General features: G+C 50.6%; 3 protein-coding genes across 3 annotated transcripts; all 3 read right to left on the reverse strand.

Moving 5' to 3' along the window:
* Positions 1–941: 941 nt before the first annotated feature.
* Positions 942–4,320, reverse strand: ENH_00004230 (hypothetical protein; the record flags this gene model as incomplete). Its single annotated transcript, XM_013578369.1, has 7 exons — positions 942–989; positions 1,156–1,289; positions 1,403–1,495; positions 1,632–2,040; positions 2,240–2,470; positions 2,718–2,868; positions 3,092–4,320. The coding sequence occupies 7 exons, from the start codon at positions 4,318–4,320 to the stop codon at positions 942–944; spliced, it is 2,295 nt and encodes a 764-aa protein (XP_013433823.1).
* Positions 4,321–6,086: 1,766 nt separating this feature from the next.
* On the reverse strand, positions 6,087–9,888 carry ENH_00004240 (oxidoreductase, putative; the record flags this gene model as incomplete). The annotated part of the gene is made up of 11 exons (XM_013578370.1): positions 6,087–6,120; positions 6,210–6,414; positions 6,593–6,740; positions 6,913–7,278; positions 7,394–7,724; positions 7,879–8,055; positions 8,158–8,397; positions 8,504–9,011; positions 9,133–9,303; positions 9,421–9,544; positions 9,658–9,888. 11 exons carry the CDS (start codon positions 9,886–9,888, stop codon positions 6,087–6,089), a joined length of 2,535 nt encoding a protein of 844 aa, XP_013433824.1.
* Positions 9,889–13,142: 3,254 nt separating this feature from the next.
* ENH_00004250 (hypothetical protein, conserved) lies at positions 13,143–18,072 on the reverse strand (the record flags this gene model as incomplete). Its single annotated transcript, XM_013578371.1, has 8 exons — positions 13,143–13,297; positions 13,454–14,984; positions 15,147–15,225; positions 15,390–15,746; positions 15,895–16,050; positions 16,214–16,328; positions 16,527–16,853; positions 17,034–18,072. The coding sequence occupies 8 exons, from the start codon at positions 18,070–18,072 to the stop codon at positions 13,143–13,145; spliced, it is 3,759 nt and encodes a 1,252-aa protein (XP_013433825.1).
* Positions 18,073–20,989: the final 2,917 nt, after the last annotated feature.

The following is a 20,989-nucleotide window of genomic DNA, read 5'->3' on the forward strand; positions in this document are numbered from 1 at the left end:
AGAGTGCAGCAAAATCAGTCCTAATCCCAAGTACCAGCAATGCAGCTTCCTGCCTGTGCTGCCGCCAGAACCATGGCGCCAGAACATATGAGCGCAAAGTGAGAGTAACTGCTCCGGAACTTTAGGAGAGTTTATGACGTGCAGCCGAGCTGCATTGTGCAATTAAGTACGTATCCGGGCATCTATCTATATACAGACGGCTTCGTGGGCTCTTTGCCCCCTTCTCGGCATTACGGGCGGAGCTTGACAGCACCTCGCAGTTCTGTTTTCAGTATTCTTTGAGAAGCAAGCCAACGCGGGGTGTTCATCTGCATGGGGTTAAGTGCTGTAGCGGCAATGTGTGAGAAGCAAGAGCAGCTGCTAGAAGTTGCTCCAGCGCCACTTTGTGCAAAAGCCACTGTTAGTCTGGGTACGCTGCTGCAGATTGGTTATGTTCCCACACTAAAAAGCAAGCCGGAAATGAGATCCTAGTACACCACTGAGAACAGGCTGACCGCACCACTCTAGTAGGTATTAATGTAACAAACAGCAACATTGGGACGCTCCTGTAATTTCAAGTATGGGAGAAACATCGCCTTGACCGTGGTCGAACATGGGCAGCTGATTGTCCAGCAGGCACTCAGTAGTTCGCCAAATTCAGCAAGTGACGATGCGAAATAACGATGCGAAATCGAGGAAAAGACAGAAGTGTACTGCCCTGCGCCGTGGCTGTGGGTAAAAGGACGGCAACAGACTGGTGACGCGGTTCCAAAGGCGAGCCTAGAAATGTGACTACCCTTGTCGAAATCTGGGGAGTTTAAAACTGTACACTGGATTTTCTCAATGCTCACTGACATGCTACGGGCAGCTACGTGTTGTCGAGTTCGCAATCGTAAGCTTCTCGCAAGCAGTAAATTATCCAACAGTTTGTGGAAAGGAAACAATCAACAGGACGGTCTTCATCAAAAATTGGCACCCCCAATGGTCAAGTAGTACTCTAAGGAGTCGCCCTAGGTAGCAACAGCGCACAACCGTGTGTCTATGAGCGTGCGCACACACATACCGTTCGTGTGCATGATGTGAGGCACCCCTGGACACACTGACGGATATGCTTGGATGTTCATACTTCCATACACGCATAAGGCAGTTGCAGCAAGGTACGGCATATTAACTTACCACGCGGAGCTGAAGGCTGGTAGACCGGTCGTGGAGCAGCCCTCTTCGAGTAAGCGGGAAAACGACTGGAGAGTCTGGGGGCAGCACTTTACATTGTAAACCCCAAGCGCGCTGCGCTGCCGCTCCTACTGAGCCTGCAATCGCACAGATAAGCAGGCTGCTTCAGCACAGGTTCTTCAGCGGTACGGTTTGAAGGCCTCAGAGCTGCGAGTTCACGCTTCAGTGTGGTTGTTCGAGCACCTCTCACCTTCTCGTACTGCCTTATAAAGGGATCGCCTCACAAGTACATCTATGCCTGAGTAAGAAGTGGACACGTGATGTAGCTCTGGCTCCAGGCATTCTGCAAACAGCAGAGCGCACGAATCGCTGCGAGTTTCACATATGGCAAAAGCGCCAGCCGATGCAAAACCTGAACACAGATCCGCGCATTCACTCTTTTTTATCTGACATGAAGCAGCAAAATAGCAAGAACTCACCCGCCCGTTTCAGCCTTTCAGTGGTCATGTGACGGTATTGATCGCTGTCAAACCACTCCCCATACTGTATTTCCAGTGGGCACCCCTCATACAGTCCTCTCGAGGCCGCGTCCAACGCCTTCGACCCTGTAAGGGACCCCGATGCTCTCCTAGTGACGCGCAGAGGAAGCCACCTAATGGTGGAAACGTCGGCAACTCCTATGCCATTGGACAGCGCCACAGGTACCTCTACTAAGTCCCCTACGCACACTGGGCCTAGGTGAGTCAACACGGCCTGTCCCGTCTCATCCCCGTGGAACCGGCAGAGGTCACGATGAAGCCACATCCGTCGACTGGTTCCCGCTTGGGCAACAGCCACTGAGAAGACTGGTACCTCGCGCCGGCACTGCCCTGTGGGCGTGCCACTACCCTAAGCAAGTTCAGATGAAAAACAAACCACGCAGCAATAGTGCAATTAATGCAAAGGAAATGCGGAATACGAAACCCGCTGTAAACCGGACCATGGAAAATTTGAACTAGCTCCGCCTATCGCTTGTGAAACTGAAGTCTGACGGCCTAGCAACTCTAGTTGGTTCTCTGTTAATATTAATATCCTCTTCGTGTCGTACCCTGCTAGGTGGCCGGACGATAGCCACAGGACTTTGTCCTTCGTCTTGCCTGCCTCGCAACGTTGACCTCCAGGAAGAAGGACTTGCGTCTGCCCAGCGACAAGCAGAATCAGTCGCCTGCTCACTTCCTGTGAGATCTGGGAATACGTAAGAGTCTCTCGTGGAAGAGAGATGACGATACTTGAAACAGTACCCCAGAGACAGCACGTTATTTGCCGCGGGCGGCAGTACCTAAAAGTACAACGGAAAACAACTTGTCTGGCCATGTACCAAGTTCGGGTGTAATATGTCCCCCGCAAAATTACTCTAGATGAGGGCCGATTCTCACGTAGATCAACACATCTAGACTCTCTGCAACGTGCAACTTTACTGTGCAAATACATAGCACTCTATTATGCAGCTCCAACACTTTGATACAACACTCATACTTGTTCCATGCAACGGACTACCTAAAAGAAAAACGGACAGCGAATTTTACCTTTGCTGTGATCACCCAATCTAATCTGGCACCCTTCCCATCTGTCGTGTGCAGCGCCTGCTGTTTGAGCGTGGCGATGACGGGCGAAAAATACTTGCCATACGACTCCTCAAAGTCTCGAGTAATAGGAGAGCACATATCAGCAAGGCCGCTGCGGAGGAGACAGACAGGATACACACAAGCAAACAAAGGGAGAAACAAGCAAATAATAAATGACCATGAATCAGCGGGACAGCACAAGGAGCACCTGGAAGGCAAAGGGGCGAGAAAGTTCGTAAATGAGCAAGCAGCTGAAACAAGAAAGCGCCATCAAACAGGCCAGCGTGTGCCTCTGCATTCTGCAGCATAGCGCTGTAAAATGGCAGTGTGCGTACTTGCTGATCTTCATAAACCAATGCACGCACACACCCATGGCGGTCCCCAGAGAGGGCCCCAGAAGTAGCGGCAGCAGTGTCTGCAGAGCCCTTCCCTCAAGAAACGGGGAATGGTTGCATGCAGGACCATAGCACACGCTGCCCGTCGCAGTTATGTCGCGTGAAGGCAGGGCAACTGACGCCGTGTTTTCCCTCTCCCTTGCTGATTGTTGGTTTCTTTCGACGGCAACGGTCGTAGGAACGCAAGACCCCAAGGCCGAGTTGGGAGACAACGGACAAAACATCTCAGCTTCCTCAATCTGCACAGCAAGAGCCCCGTCCCCCCTCCCTTCGCGGCCCCTAGCAGCGCGTTCCCTTCCAACATTCCTGACGCCACCTTCAAGAGGACGAGTGGCGGAACCATGAAGATCCTCCGCTGCACGACACTCAGCTGGGGACCGCATAGAGCTTCCCTCTGGTGGGCCTGTTACATGGCCCTCTAGCGGCCCAGCAGTATGGCCCTCAGAAGCCTCCGTCGTCTCCCTGTCCGACGCCCTGCGCTGATGCCGGTCATCATTTGCATGCAGAGTCAGGTCTGCAGAAAGCGGCTGCGGCTGCTGCTGCGGCGTTGGCGGCTGCACGTTGCTCGTGGAACTTGGAGAGGTTTGCCCGGCGGAGAGTCTCGTTGCTCTGCAGGAAGGGTCGGGATCGCTGCCCCTACTTCTTCCGCAGTCGCTGAGCTCCGAGCTCTGTTGCTTCAGCGTTTCAGCTGCTCTAGAAACCGTAGGAGAGCAATGCGACATGGAGGGAAATGGCAGTGGCGACTGCGCCCTCACGTGAGGGGCTTTTGCCCTTGTAAAAGATGGACTAAGCCCCCTCAGCATCTCATCCGCCGTTTCCGATGCTTCAAATTCATCGGGGGCCCCGTCAGAATTAGTGTCTGTCGTCTCCGCTATGCTGAGGGTTGCAGGCAGTCGGGTCCCCGCCATCACCTGCTCGACTAGCACTGCGGCGCTGGCCCGGCTTGACCCACGAGACGACCTTACTTCCTGCCTCATCTGCTTCCTCTGAAGCTTCTGGAGCTCCCTGTGAGTCACTGCCTGCAAGCTCCCGCCTGCTGTGCTGTAGCACTCTCTGGGCACCGCTGCTTGGCGGTCACAGGAAGCGGAGGAGAAGCGGGCCTCGATAGAAGCCCGAACAGCCAAGTATCCATCGAGAGGTACGGTTGGGTGAGAGGGATTGTTACCCATTGATTCTGCGTAGAAGCTTCAGTGAACTGGCTTTAGTGAATAGAGCAGAGTAATGTTATACAGCGGCAGGAAATATGCGACGAGCCCTGCAAAGGCTGCAGCTACGAATTGAGTTTGTTGAGACACGTTTCATGGAATATGATTGCGTATTTCTTGTCAATTTCATCAACTCCATAGGTGTGTGCTACTTTGGTTGTCGCCCTGCTGCGTCTGCCGTTCTGGTACAGGGGAGCATTGTTGAAGTACATGCTGCTTTTTAAGCCCTCTCCATGATCAGATACAGCAAAATAAAAGGCGCTGAGTACAAAGACACTTTTAAAAGTGATCGCATAGCCTTTAGACCGATTCTGCAACGGGCCTGCAACGAGGGGCCCACCAACTCCCGGGCCGGGGCCTGAGAAGCTGCTGTAAATTCGTGAACGCAGTTTCACGGAGAAGATTCTATTGACCTCTTTTAGTCAAATGCTTTTGTTATCAAAGTAAAAAGAAGGAAACCACTGAGGCCGAACAGCTCGGGCGACGACAAGTCGCGACACACTACCAGCGGACCGTCTACAACGGACCGTGCGTACTGCTGAGAAAGAAGGCAGCATCTGCTGTACACATCAACCATTCATACTTTCCGCATGCTTCTCATGATACAGAGTGCTGATTAAGTGAACCAAAGGCGTACTTGGTCCCACGAGCCAAGCATTTCGGATGCCTTACTGTTGTGAAACCATTGGCAGCATGCTCGTTCAAAATCAGGACTTGATGTAACAATACAGTGACTTTTTCAAGCACTATATTCATGCACTAGCCCCTAACACATTCGTACAGGAACACTGATCCAAAGAAGCCAGCAGCGAGGCACGCCACGCGGACTTGTCTTTGAAAGCCATCTAATGGCAGCCATGCTGTGATACCTGACCCCCAGAAAATATTTTCTTATTCGAAAACGCAGCCCTATACCCGCTTTTCGTCCGAAGGGTGACACTTCATCATCTCCTTATGGCCAAATCGGATGAAGCCTTGAGAGTTGCATAACAGAGAGGATGAGAGGATCAAGTGACAGCGAACGTAGCAACTGCTTTGCTACTATGTGAGACGCTAGATTTACACTGAAAAGAAATGTGTAATTCAGATGAAGATGATGCCTTGATTTCGGCAAAAGGCGAGCTGCGAAGTAGCAACTGGCTGCCTCAGCAACTGTATTCCTTTGTAGAACAGTGGTTAAAATGGACACAATTGAGTGGTCTACGAAATCACAGTGTAACTATTCCACGGTATTCTCAGGTCTCATCAAGGAATCAAGTACTAGGAAACCAGACACCCAGCATAGGTTCAACGTGTACTGCCTAGAGGTTGAAATAGATACCCAAAAAGCAGCTAGAATGTGAGGGCTCAACATGAAGCCTCGTCGCGAACAAATGTGGCCAGAACTTTAGCCTGACCGATATTTCTGGAGTTTTCGGGAAAAATCAAGGTTTGCCTCGCCCTCCGAATCGTGGCAGATTAAGAATGCAGAACAGGTTAGAACTTTAAATACAAACTGTACAGGTCACTCAGCAGAGAGGAACATTTGCTGTCAGTTGCTCCGTAGCGAGCAGTGCAAGATGAGCACTACCAAATGGGAGAATTGCGGAGCAATTTTGCTGGTGGTACGATCCATCTGAAACCTCTATATTTGGCCCTCTGGCTTCTTGCCAGTGCCTCGAAGATTTAACAGCACAAGAACGGGCCGAAGCACGCATAAGCGGCTTGGCAGAACGCTGGCCAGTAGACCTTTATTGCTCCCCTAGCATCATCTCTCCAGCGTACCTGCAGAAACACTCAGTGACCATGTTACACTGTGGGCAAGCTCAGGAGTGTTCCCTACAGACACCGCGAAGTTTAGGGTCTAAACTCACCTGCCCAGCGCCATGATGGTAAAGACCGGATTCATTCGTGTAAGTTGGGGGAGCACAGATGCATCCACAATAGAGAGCCCATTGACGCCCTTCACCTGGAACTTATCGTCAACCACCCTGCCCATGGGAGCACTGCCGTAAGTGTGACCAATGCTGGTCATGTACGTCAGTGCAAATTTAGCTAGTGCTTTAGGATTCTGGACGCCTGTAAAAGGATACAGCGCATCCAGAAGTGCTTCAAAGACAAAATATCGAGCTCGCTGGATCATTATTAGCAATCCGGGATGATGTTACCATTTATGGAGCGCCGCAGTTGCCAACTATGACTTTTCTACTCGCAGGACAATCATTACCAAATTTAAGTAGGCCCTGCAACAGCTTACTTGGCAGCCTTGGCGGATACGTTGCAGCCCACTGCTCATCATCAGCATGTGCGACCGACACGGTGTTGAGGCCAAAGAAGGGGGCAAGAAACTCTTCCTTTTTGACGGCGCCCCCGCTATCTGCCGCGTCCGCGCTCGTATAAGGTTCCTACAAAGGCGCACACGCCCCTAGCAACTCTAAAATATCACCAGCGGCAGAATATTTAGTTTATACAACTGCGGCTTAAAGGGAAAGCGCGCAAAATGTGACCCTAGGTGCAAGTGTGATATTTGGTACGGCGTGGAGATGCCTGCTCAAAGCAGTGGAAGGGTTGTTTTACTTTGTTTTGTTGTTCGGCGAAGGCAGGCTGGCCTGGAAGCCGCATGCATTTGGAGTTGCCGTAGGCAGTGCAGCAAACATCAGACTTGGCGCAGGTGTGATTTTGAATGGCCTCTTTTGTGCAGGGTTTCCTGCAGTCCTCGATAGCTTCTTTGAGGGCTGGGTCTTCTTTGGAAGCCCTCAGAGCGTGTTCAGATTTTATCGAATCTGCAAGCTTTTTCAACTGATCCATTTTTTCGGGGCCCAAGATTTTTTCAACTTCGGCATCGAGGCGACGGCCAAGTGTGCCCAAGTGGAGGGAGGGATCCTTTGCAGACTCATCTGTGCGTTCCACGTGAGCACGGTACGAATCGAAATCAAATCCAACCTGCGAGTGAAAAGAACAACGCATTCTCAAGGCAGCATACAAGATGATTGCAGAATGCACCCAATATTTCTTCTGCCTGAAGACATGGCAACTGTGCGCCTGAAGGAGCGCTGACAGCCTCTAATCGGCGCTTGATGCCGAGTCGTTCAATTTTTGCCTCATCGACGTCCTTCTCAATAAATGCACTGTAGTCTTCGTATTCGTTGCCTTCTTCGTCCTCATACACCGCAGGCTTCATGCGGTAGCCCTCGTTCACCACCATCAGACGACGCAGGCGCCTGGACTCTGGGGGAATTAGGTCTTGTAGATATCTTTGGATCTCTGCGAAGTTCGAAGAGTGGGTCAAAAAAGGAGATGTTGTGCTTGCCAGTGTCAGAAGAATATCGAGAAGTCCATTTAGAATTGCTAACGGACACGACTGGGGACCCTTTTCTTGGATGATGCCCCTGTGTAAGCAGACAGAGAGGCAATTTGCTCCTAGATTCAGCTCTGCAGAGATTTGCTGTCACCACCCTCGGCACATCGGCGTGATCCTACTCTGAGCTCTGCAGTGAATTTTCTTGAATAGGAACTGTGTGATAACGCTTAACTTCTGCTTACCTGTAACTGTCTCCATTTAGCTGCTCCACCAACGTAGCAGTGCCTCTAATTGCATCGAAAAGATCCTGCTCGTCTACAAGGTACTGTGGATCAACCACAACTTCGCCAGTAGGTTTAAGGCGAATGCTTCCTCGAGATTTTGGCTCCGAAGTGAAGTAGAAAGGAGCAACAGCCTTCCTGCAACATTTGCATTCGTGCTTGGTGTCTACCCTGGTGCAAGCGTGCCGCGCTGTATCAACCAGCAACTGTGGCCGAAGCGCATTGGATGATATTACGCACCTAAGGCACTTTATAATCGGCTGAGCAAGCACACAAAGGGGCTTCAAGAGAATTATGCCGAACGGAGAGCGGTAGTTAGAGCAGGACTGGATAATCTCGGTGACAGCGTCGAGAATTGGGTCCTTGCGGAATGCAGTTGGGAACATATAACGTGAAGCATAGATAAATCCTTCAGCCAGTCGGTCTCCAGAGAGCTCCTCCATTGTCACCAAAGAGCACCCGAGGTTACGCTCGTTAATCCTGTAGTGAGTAATGCATTAAAACAAAGATGCAGCAGGGGCCCATTTGCAAAGCTCCGCCATGAGCTAGAAAATCAACCATACTGGAAAACAGCTCGGCAACTTACCCGTTTGATTTGCAGCGAGGACCAGTGTACTTGAGCCCCATGAACTGGCACACGCGAGGCTGGAGAGCCGGCGAAAGGTATTGCAGCACCCCAGGGAATAAGAGGAAGTCTGGCAATAAAACGGGAGGTTCGAAGCGATTGCTGACGGCGCTGTCATCTTCGTCGACAGTAATGATCTCGTCAGGCACTTCTTGGTTCATTAGCCTGTTTATAGCCTCCCGGACCTCTGGCGTGATTGCCTTCTCAAGTTCTTCTTGCGTAAGTATGGGCTCAAAGGCTGGCCTGGAAAGTAGCTGGAGTCTGTTGACCTTTTTGGAGCCCGTATCTTCGTTGGCCTGCAAGCGACGCAGTGATTTGCTCGGGTTAATTAGTGGAATGGAATCCGAGTAGTGCTTCAGAAACCCTGGAATCGAAAGGAATACTCTGTCGGAGAAGGCCGACCCAACTGCAGGGCTATCCAGGACTTGGGGCACTTTGAGCAGCTTAAGTTGCATTGCTGGGCCGATTCCTGCAAAACGAATCGCCACTCACGCTACAGGCTCACTGGTTTAGTTCATGCATACAACTTGATGACATCTGGTAGGACTTTCAGTAAGCTGCTGTGCAATATACCAACTTTGAGACATTACCTGATCGGTAGAGCAGAAGAGGAGTATTCACTGCTCCACCGCTGACGACGATCCGACCACTCCCTGGATTTGAAAGGCATACGCGACGTAGTTTTTTGGTTGGATCGCTAACACCGGCGTTGACTAGCACTGAGGTGGGCTCCAAGAAAGTGCCAATCCATGGTGCCCAGTCTGCAGACAGCCGCAGAGGGTCATTCTTGATTAAGCACAAATGATCAGAGATTCACAAGTATTTTACTCTGAGTCTGTGCAGCAGCACCTCCAGGATTTCCCAATATGTGGGCATACCTGCGGCAGATGAAGGGAAAAGGCTCCATAAATCTCCAATAGGCCTAATATCTTGGTATTTTGTTGGCCGGTAAACGACGCAGTTTGCGGTCTTTCCGTGGTCTGTATCTATGAAAGTGATGCTCTGCAGATAACAACATACTGTAGTCCGACATAATACGGCTTCTTGGCCGTGCTCAGCGGCCCCTCAGCCAGCCATAGTGCGTGTGTGATGGTGCTTCAGTGGTATTTCCTGACCCTAGCAGTGTGCCGAGTCTTGACAACAAGGTTGGGGAGCCTCTCAAGAAGCGCATCGGATGCATTTCGCTGGAAGTTGTTCCCAGCATCGAAGAGAGAGTAGCCAACCCACTGATATCCTGGCTGAACATAGAGGCTAGGCTCTGGGTAGTCACCATCTCCGTAGTTCTTGTACCCCGTGGCTGTCAACGCCTCTTTGTAAGCGAGGCCGAATGGAGGAAGCACTGGCATTGCCCTTGCAAGTTTCCAAGCAACGTAATCATAGGCCTGGCTCAAAACAAGTGCACTGTCTACGCGCAACTGGAACTTTCGACAGATATATTCAGCTGAGAGCTTCACAATTGCTTGTTTGACCGAAATTTCGCTTTTGTTTGAAACAATGACTGGATGTGAAGCTGCATTATGCTTGCCGAACCTCAGACTCTCAGTATTTCACCTTATTTACTGCAAAAGCCTCACCCGCTTAAGCCTTGGGTAATCAATGTTATAACCTGGGAATTGTCGAGCCATTTCCTTGAAGTACTCCTCTGTCTCGCCAATCACTATACCTAGGTTGACAGCACTGCCGCCCCCCATGAGGGCACCCGAGAAGGTTCTAACACCTTGCACTGTTCCTACTGCTTGAGAAATGGTTGCGTCAGCAAGGCCAATCCCTGAGCAGATGCATACCTAGACAATATGCTGTCCCGTCGTAGTGCACTGCATGACGGTGGGCGACGCAACATGAATTTGGAAAACTGAGCGGCTACGTGCCAGCCTCCACGTCACCTTCACTGAGAAAACGAAAAATCCTTACCTGCACCTTTGGCACTCATGGCATTTGGGGTGGTCTCTTTCGTCCGCTGCATCCCACGCTCCAAGAGGAGGACCTTTTTTCCTCCTGCACTCCGCAGGAAGGACAGCAGCTGCTGCAGCATTGAGAAGTAGACCCTGCATGGAGGAAACGCCCTTCTTACAAGGGCCCACACGTAGGTCCCATTAACAAACACTGCTTGGAGAGTGCATCGGCACTCAATTTTGGCAAGATGCTGCTTTCTTCTGAAGATGAAGCTCAAAGACGCACCCTGAGAGAGGGCATCAGCGACGGCGCACCCAGCAGCTCCGCCACCAACAACGATGAAGTCGTAGGTCTCTTCATCGACTGGAAGCCTTTCGACAAGCTCACCAACGACGGTCTCATATTCATTTGAGCTAAAAAATTCGTCCCTCAGCTCTGTAGAGGCATGCCAAACACACGCAGTAATGACGCACGTTGTGTTGAACCAGGCGTAGCGAGCTCCACAATCGCCTTCAGAACCACGCCTCACCAGCATAGTCTGAGAAATATTTGTCATCTTGTCCGAAGCTGGGACTGATGAAGCGTTGTGGTGGAGCTGCGTCTTTCGCTTGAGGCCCTGCAGAAGGGTCTGGGGTAGCAACGCAGGAAACAAGCACACCGATGGCTGTAACCTGGACGTCACTCCAAATTGTTCTATGGCAAAGCTGGTAGAGAAGGGCATGCCCAGACGATTAGTGCACTCACCTCGGGAAAGAGGGCTTACAGGAGTGTCTGAAACCGGCTCTGCTTGGGAAGCCACAGATGCAGCTGTTGCTGCAGTGAGCAACAGCGCGCGCGCTGCGCGGCCTGCAACCATTTCTCGCTATTCAGGAGAAGAGGAAAGCAGGCGAAGAGAGATACCTCAAAATTACCTTATTCTACTTGCACGTGCAACACGGACACAGCATTCATATCTGGCGACGTGCTTAGGCGGGGCCTCTAATTCCTGCAAAGCAATTACACTGGGGAGAACAAGTGGGCCAGCTCCCTCCTAGTATTGATATTACCTGGGCTTATCACTTCAATCAGTTGCACTGGCTACAGGTGGAGTGAATGTTTTGCGTGAGCACATGGCGCACCGAGCTCCTCCCAACCTTCTTAGGAACTGCACTGGCGCTGCGCCCACTGCTTCATTTGCATCAGGACAATAATAAAAACACTTGTTGAAGAAACAAGAAGCGGCACCTCGACAAAGGCTGACGTTAAGATGGTCGATTTGGGAGCGACTGGGATCGCCAGTCAGATTGCTCACCTTAAGCGATAGCACCTGTAAAAATTCCGCCCCAAACGATAACCTTGATGCTCAAAATGTTAAAATTTTCGCAACTATTTTTGAAGTTTATACCATCACTTTGGGACACTGAGGGGCTGCTATGGAGCTACCGAGCACTGTAGCGGTCGGTGACTCTATCGCGGTCCTGTGGTGGGGTCACCGAGACAGGGCGTTGGTACCTGTGGATAGGCACTGCCCCGTATTGCTCACGATTCAGGAAAGAAAATTAAAAGATCGAATCCAAAACATGTTTTCCAGATAAAAAACAAGATAAAAGAGAACGAATCACTGTAGACAGGCCAATAGCTGGGATTTCACTTATTCGCTCTTTCGCTCTTGAAAGCCAACTTGAGAGATGTGGGTAGACTGGTCCACACGGACGCCTGACTAGACCAATCCACATTTTCTTGAAGCTAGTTAGCTAGTTCTGGCTAGTTATCAAAAAGGGATGCTGAGGTGGCCAATTCCTGATTATCAGGCCCACAGTATAACGTGGGTACGGTTCGCGTATTCAATTCAATGCCTGCAGTCGGCAGACAGGCCACGCTGCTAGCATACCGAAGGCGCGGAAAGGCTCAGAAGATCTTTTTGAGATATGTAAAATTCGTGACCTGTCATTGCCAATCATGCTTGTTGCGCGTTCGTAAATGTTATACCAAACTACCTAGTATTTGATCGTAACCATAGACAATAAAAAGTGCTCAGCAGTGAAGAAAGCCTGCGTGTGAATTCTATGTAGTCAATCTCCTTGGCCATCATACACACAGTGGATCCATAAACCCATCTCCTGTCATCTTCTGCTCGTTCTAACTTGCTCCTGCTTGATTATTTTAACGACCAGGAGGCAGCTATAGTTCCCCCCACCGGCAGCCCGTGTCTCAATGCAGCCCGTGTCTCAATGGATGGAGGGCATTTAACAGCATGCATAATGAACCACAGCTGCAGGTGGATAAAAAGTATATGGAGATGAGCCAGTTAAATAACAACTGCAGGGGGTGACTGCGTTGCTGACTGTCTATGTCGAACGACGAATCAGCAGCCATCCCGAGAAGATAAAAAAGCACTTCCGTCTTGTTGGCCTCGTACTTTGGTCTCAGGAAGATGAGACTTCACAAGGCACGAATGGAATCAACAGCGTCCTAACTTCGACAGCTGGCCAAAAGCGCAACGTGACAACAGCTTTCAGCATGCCATAAATTAAACTTCCTCTGTCAACAAAACGACAAATAAGCGGGATTCCCGGTAAGGGAAATGTGAAATGCATATAAATGTGAAATGCCTGCGTGGTGCATTTTTCCAGGGTGCGTTTGAGTTCGTCGTCGTGAAAGAGTGCTCCTGTGTCTTCCAAAAACGCGTCTCGTATCATCTCATACGACCCCCAGAATCGCCACCGTGCTAGATGCGCGGGCGGAAAAGCCTTTGGAACTGCCGTAGGCCTTGCAAGGCTTGTTGCCACGTTTCACGTCCAGCATCTGCGTCGTACGTGACTAGAGAGCTGTCGTAATGATGATGCGTTGGCTGTGTAGGCCATCCCGCGAGACGGAACCGCCCTGAAGAAGTAAACGATGCATATATAATTGCTGTGAAATGACACACATGCAGTGCGCCTTGAGTAAAATACCCCAGAGGCAAACGGCTTCTGCCCAGCTCGAACCGCTTCAATATTTCTAGAAGATCAAGCATAGCGAAAAAGTGAAGCAACTCACCTGAATCTCGGCACAGAAGAAACAGGGCGAACTTGCGCTCTCTGCACAAGTCAGAGTGAGCAGTTGGGTTGACATGCCACTCTGCAACCATTATCAGGTCCTCAAGTGTTGTTTCATTTAAAAGAAATCCAGCGATGTTAAGGAACAGGCTTCCGTAGCGCTCCTCGAGCATGCTGCTAACTTGGTAAGAGTCCAGCCCATCTCCAGCTACCCTCCCGTGGTAAGATTTACTGCCTTCCCCATGTCGACTCTGCGCGTGCAGCTTCCGCTTAGTTGAAGTATCACTTTCATGAGCAATATTAATGCCAGGAAAAACAGAAGGCAAGGTGATAGCTGCATGTTCCATCGGTTTTTCAACATGTGGTGTGAGGGCACCAGGAGGCTCGGATAAATCCGTGCCCGCCGTGTGCCGACTCGTGTGACTGTTGTGGTCTTCCTCCATACCCTTGAGGCGTGAAGAATGTTCTTGCTCTTGCTGTAGCTGCGATGTCTGCTTTTGCGGCTCTTGCATGCGACTCCGCTGTTCTTCTTGGGCAGCAAGGGTCTTCAAGAGATACTGGTGCTGTGCAGCTTGGTGCTCAAATGCTTCTCGCAGTGTTACGATAAAAGGTTCGGTGGCAGCCCCTTCAGCGGCCTTCACGCCTGCTTCGTCTTGCGCCTCCTGTATGGGTCTGGTTGAATCAGATTCCCCAAAATGACGTCCTGCGGCATCATTTGCAAATCCTTGAGTTGCTTCGCCTGAACCCTCCGCAGCTCGTGGGTTCAGGTGGTCTGCAGAGACAGCGGCTTCTGTGGTAGTGCGTGTAGTTGCACCAAATGGCTCTGACAATTTCCCAGCCTCCTGCAGAGTTGAAGAATCTTCCACAGTATCCAGAATTGGAGAATGGCTGTCATCTGCAGTAATGAACCCGCCCTCCCCAATTCTTGGTGAGGAGGTGCTTCGACGATCGTCCGACTCTGCATCTATCCTGCTCTGCCTGCTTAGGGCATCTTCTAGAGGACCCCCCAAAGCCCATTCCCCCTTGTACTGCTGAAAGTCGAAATCGCCCGAATCATCTCCGTGGGACGAAAGACGCCTCTGGTGCGACCCCATAGCTTCGCGATAGTACCTCAGAGGGTAGCTTGTGTGCTCGTCAGCATCATGTGTTATGTTGCCGCTCCCGAGTAGCTGGCGAAGAATCAACCCTATACGCAGACTGTAAGCTTCTACCTCTTCCTTTCCTGCTAAGTGTAAAAAGTACGTCTGAGGATATACCTGACAAAAAAGATCCGCGTATTTCAACATGGGGTCACCTGCCGGCAGGTTCAGAGAGTTGATAGCCGCTCTACATTGCTCCTGTCGCTCCGCCACCTCCTCAGGTGACTTTAAAAACAGACCCGACAAATTCCCTATGCTGGTAGTTATCGGCCATGTGGGGCCCACGCGCCGAAGCCAGTCATGAAGTCGTTTCATATCTTCTCGCATCGCCGTCACGTGCCCAGCAAGAGCCGACTGGTGCAGTGGCCCCAAAGATCTCGCGTCAATCAAAGTCTACAAAAATCAGGCACACCCCAGGCAACTTCAGTGAGAAGGGAACCGCACCAGGAAGAAAGGGCCACTGTACTACCTCCGGACAGAACTTCACTACTAATGCGGGAGTGCGATCAACAAGTGTCAAAAACTGGCAGGAAAGGTCCAGACACCGGAAAGTACCTGGCGGATGGTTTTAGTCAGGGCAGAACTTCTCAAGTGTCCCACAATATATGCTTGAAGTGACGCACCAATAGCAGTCCTGCACCAAACACGGTCACAAACTCTGCTGGACATTCTGTAACCTAAAAGCTAAGGCCACTCCATATTATCGCACCCTTACATTGTTGGACGTCCCAATCCTTTACCCTAAGCCTACTAGCTTTACGGGGGTCATACAAGTAATGAAGGATCCCGCATTCTTACGTGTACAGCACGATGGGAACTCCGAGGTTTGTCATAGGATCCCCTGTGTGTGGCTGTAGCTCGACTCCAATAAGCTGGGGCTGGACAGAAGAGCCTCGGACCAACCGAACTTTCTGAATTTGGACAAATAATATTGGCATTTCTGCAGACAACGGATTATCTGCTAATGGGCTGTGGTTGTCGAGGGCATCACGCAAATAGCAGTCGACAACAGTTCTTAAACGCTTCCCGATCTCGCTGCCCACTGCCAACCGTAACTCCGCAGGCACTTGAGGCACAGTCGTTTCAACAGAATGACCTCCAGAGATCGTGACAATGAAATCCAACCTGACTGCCCTCGCAACTCTGCTTTCACGCCTGTGCATGACCGCCCGCATCACAGTAAACCATCAGCTTCAAACAGCAAAGCAACTGTGCATGTAAATTGTTAATGATGAGAGTGAGAGTGAAATAATGTGCACTTCAATTGTGCAGATGGATTATCCGGCAAGTGTTATTTGCGTACTTGAATATGAACTCCTGACCTCGCTCTCGTACGTGTCTGTTGTTTATTCCCCGATTTTTCCTGCTGGTGCTGTTCACCTCCGCCGCAATGGTCAAGTAGGCACCAAGCAACCTACCGGGGTCAGCGGCCAGAATAGACGCGACAGTGGAGTATTCCCTACCACAATGCACAAAAGCCGCATAACCGCACAACTCTTCCCACTTAACAGAGTTGAGAGGCGCCCCAAGGCCATACAGCCAAACATTCGGCTCTCCATACTCGGGCTAAGCTATGATGTACTCCTCTGTACCTATTAGCGGCAAGGCTCAACGCAACTTACGAAGTTCTAGAGCAGCCAAGATACATAATCTTGGAGAAACGGCCTGCTGACCCTGGCTGCATCCTGGCTCCTACCAATCCATCTAATACACTAACGATAGCCTGCGTCTCGCGACCTACGTAGTCCACGCAACACACGTCACACGACTTCAGACACGAAGAAAATCCAAAGCTGCGTGCTCTGTCGCCAAAAATCGATTGCGTGCCTATGCGTGCAACTAGTATGCCAATGGTCCTACGTATGAGCAATGCATATAATTCTAGTTATCTTCAATTAGACAAGCCGAATTCACAAGCCGCAAACTTAAACGCACTTGCCGTGCTCCTTGAGAAGGCGCCAAAAGCGCCAGCGCCCCATCGTGCACTCGCAACAGCTGAGTCACTGTGTTCATCTCTGCCACTGTACAGCCAAGCCCGTTCCAAAAGAGCATTAACGAAATCCGCTGTGCGGTCAACACCGTCCCTAGCAGCCGTGGATAGCAGCACCACGGGACGCTTGGGCGGGGCGATAGAGCTCGAACGCCAATCCACTTCCACTTCTGTTGGGCCTGACGAGAGGTACAGAGCCAGAGTCGCTATGCCAGGGTAGGCTGCGCCGCACGGCATCCGTGGATCGCGCCGGCTGGGCTCCCCAATGCACACTGAACACACCGCAGCAGGAAAAAATCCGTGATTCTGTGCACTAGTAAACGTGGAAGTTCATCATGCTAAGTCCAACTGGTATACGGTCTGTCTACGGGAAAAAATGAGAAAACCATGTGAAGCTGCACTTGGTAGCGCACACTTGCGGTGGCTGTACCTGCTGCCGTCACAAGGCTTACGGCTTTGAAATAAGGTCACATCAGCGACTGCAACTAGCTGTACTTCGCCAGAATGCGCATCTCTCCAAGGACTGAAACGGCGGCGAGGGTTTGGTTTTTTTGACCGACCACTGTTCCTGGATACTGATGAGAGGTGCTTGTTGGGTACTGTTCCGTCGGACAGCCGCGCAAAACTAACTGCTACGTTCTGCCCCTGTGCCCTGCGAGGGGCACCTCCCTGTTTCTCGTCGAAAGCCCCATAAGTAGCTTCTTGCGGCCTCTCCTGCTTCGCGAGCGCCGCCAAATCTCCATCCACTTTTCCGAAAACAGTCGATATCACCCCAGTCCGCCCTGTCCGCAGCTTTGAGAGCACAATCGGACCCTGACGCTGTGATTGCGCCTGTGGCTGCGTTGTAGGCTGCACTTGCGGTTGCATCTGAGGTTGTAGCTGGGGTTGTGTTTGAAACTGCAACTGGCTTTGCAATGGCTGCTGCAGCTGGGGCTGAAACTGGGGCTGAAACTGGGGCTGCAACTGGGGCTGCATTTGCAGCTGAGGCTGGGGCACAGTTGGAGGCTGAAATGGAAGCTGAGGTCCAAGCCGTAACGGGCCAAACTGGCCATATGAACCCAACAAAGGCATGTGCTTCTCATAAGGTGTCCGCAGTGGCTCCATGGCTGGAAATCCAAGAGCAGGCCCGCCTAAGCGGGCGCTCTGCTCCCCTATGGCTCCCGGGTACGGAACTGCCGTTGCCGCTGTCGGCGCTGCATCTTGTGGCGGGTGCTCGTGATGCGTAACATGGCCATCATAAGCCGGGACAGTATTCTGTTGACTGTTGACAGGTGCAGGCAATGGGTTCCATGGCGCGTTAACACGGGCATTCGGGTCGACGGGCGGCAAGGCACGGCCTACCCCAGGTCCCTGAAAGCCGCTGGAAGAATTAAAAGCACCTTTGGCCGGCGTCGTTATGTTTAAAAATAGAGTGGTAATTATGTAGAAGGCCAGAAGCTTCGGCCGAGTGGCCATGCCCTGGGAGAGCGAGCGCTCTCCCGCGCAGACCATCGTGGTGCGAATTGGACGCCTCAATCTGCTTTTCCTTCCTAAATGAAGCAGCCAACACATGGACCTACAAGAAAAAGAAATCAAGAACAATTCAACTCCGCAGAAGGTCCGCACCAGCTATCGTCTTCACAGAGATCAGATCAAGGGCTGACCTCCCGCAGCCCCATGCGTTCCAGGCGCGCAACTCGAGACAAAGCAGGTTCTCTTTCCATAAACAGATTAGTTAAGTTTTAATGCGTAAGCGTTTATTTGTTTGAAATTCTCTAGGAAGTACCTCGAGGAAGTGCTGCAGTACATTTGAGCCTATCACGCTCCATTTCAGTGGCATTGAGTGGCGTTGAGCCGTTATGCATCCCGTATCCTCCTGTGCTGAGCTCTTCAACAGAAAACGAAACATTAGCATTTGAAACTTGAGCAAGATGCGGCGTAGCAGCCATTTATGTTTCTTCTTTATGGAATGTGTATCAACTGGCGAATGTTCAGCAGAAACCGTGCCACCGGGAGCGTTTGAATCCACTTTGCTATCTCGGGCCATTCACAGCTTTTCTGTTACCCTGTGCTACTCAGTGGCTATTTGAATGCTTGCTAGTATCATACATTTACCCGTGATTTTGGTCCACGAATTCAACGAGGAGGAATGTAACACTGAGGTCTCGGAACGCAGAGCACTGGGGACCAAAGTGATTCAGCGTCGTAGCGTTGCGCTGCAGGGGGTCACACCTCGAATTTATTGAAGAAGTGAGGCATGTGGACTCTTTACCTCGACTTTAAGCATCAGTAGCTGCCAGGAACTCTCAAGTGCGCTATTGTGTCTTCAAGAGTCAGTAGAGGCCGGAATACTTGAATGCACATTTTCCTGCAGAAACGTGCAGTCACATCCCTACTCCCAAGTAAGTCACCATCATGAGTCCTTCTTCCAATACTCACTAGTCACTCGTTTGAAGGAGGTGGGGAACTGTTGGCAGGCCGCTTCAAGTTCTACCTTCTAACTGTTGTCTTGCCGTCGGCTCCTGCCGCTTCACCAGGAAACCGTAGAATGCTTCATTCACTTCGATTTATGATACACTGCCTTTGTTCTATGAGCAAGCTTCTGCACTCGGCATCAGCTTAGTATTCCAGTGAGCAGTCGTTTCCCATTTTAGGCGCTGTGCCTTTTAACACTCTATCCCCTAGTGATATCCCAAGAAACTCTAGGTGGGAATGTACGAAACTTGCCCTACGCTTCCCAACTTTCAGTCCATATCTTAGTGCGCTGCAAGGTGTGCAAGAGTTTCAAAGCTGCCTAAACGGTATTCTGCAGCATCTCATTTGCCCGTTGTATTTACACTGCCGATCGTGTAGTGAGTGCATAAAGACACGCACGGAATGAAGGTACACTGAAAAAAGATTATGGAAGTGCTACAACAACGCAGCATCTAGGGCAGCAAGACGCGTGGTTTCGTGACGGTCGTTGAAATATGTGTACAGCGTTGGCAACGGGCTGAAGGGAGACCTAAGTTAATATTTCCGTGTATATTCAGAGATGTTAGCCAGGAAAGGCGGTGATTATAGGCATTCTTGAGTCACAGCCGAAAAATACGCCAGGCTCCACGATTTCATTGCTTTGTCTAGCCCAAAGGACTTGCCTTTTGCACATCTCTTGCTGCAATCACTATGCAGCGGTTTCTACCCTTCCAGAATTCTACAGAAGACGGGATGCTCCGGGAAGTTTCCTTCGTGTGAATGAATTGGATGCCTTGCTTTTTGGTGCCAGATGCTTTGTTACAAGCTAACGGCCCACCGCTATTAACAGCTGTATTGCGCGAAGCGCAATACAGCTGTTTGCACTGGCGGTTCACAGAATGTTGCCAGTATAACTTGCAAGTCACAGGGACATCTGTCTTATGTTGATATATGCATGAATTAAAGAGGAAGCTTGTGGCTTTGGCCAATGAAAGCGAACACAACTAGAGCCTTTTGCGGCGCACCTGCACGGCCCAGTTCCACATTACCTTTGGCGAGAGTCCCTCCACCCCTCTGCTTAACATGCAGGCGCGTGCCCTTTAGTAGTGTAACTTTCTGTATATGGACTCAAATAATGTATCTAGACAGTGTCCATTGGGAGTTTGATACACTAAGATAACATTAGCGGAGCAGTTCCAGCTGGTGGAAACAATGAGAAGTAAGCCTCGAAAGCATAGCCCTATTCACGTGCCGTTGTGAGCTCTGTCCATGTTTTTATTCATGCGTTTAGGGAAAGCATATAATTTATCGAAGTTTGCGCCTTTTTGTGTCCAGCAATGAGTGGTGATCGGCACGTTGTCTAACGGGCGGAGAGCGGAGCGCCCTGCTGAAGGCAGGAAGTGCCTCCCTTCCAATGTGCATTATCGGAATTTATCGACAAAATGCACTTAAAATATTGTGTGAAGCCATACTGCCGCTTGTGTTGCTTATCATCATATACCCTGGGAATTTTAAGGTCCTTTGGACGGATGGGAGGAGGCAGCGCAGCGCGGGTGGGCCTTGACCTAAAAACCCACACACAATGGCTTACTTGCTGTGGGCATGAAAATAATAAAGAATAGGAGTATATTATAGCTCCTTCCGAACCGCAGCTCTCTGCGAGCGGACAGCAAACAGCTGATGGGATGCAACCTTCATGCAATGAATGACAATGGCAATTCGCCGATCGCAGCCTTGGAGACATGGTGTCTCGAAAAATCGAGCTGGCGCACCATACGCTTGACGGCAGACGGTTTGCTTCCCCCTGCTAATATATTCAGCGCCTTTTCTCTTTATGAGGGCATCAAAACGGCGAGGCGTGCTGCTGCCCAAAAGGGGCTACGAGACTTTCGTTCGAGCTGCACTAATTACAATGATATAATTCATTTATTATTTGATTCAATCAATTAATTAAGTAGCTTATTTTTATGTTTAT

The sequence above is a fragment of the Eimeria necatrix genome, genomic scaffold, assembly GCF_000499385.1.
Source record: "Eimeria necatrix Houghton genomic scaffold, Enh_scaff111, whole genome shotgun sequence".
Taxonomy (NCBI): domain Eukaryota; phylum Apicomplexa; class Conoidasida; order Eucoccidiorida; family Eimeriidae; genus Eimeria; species Eimeria necatrix.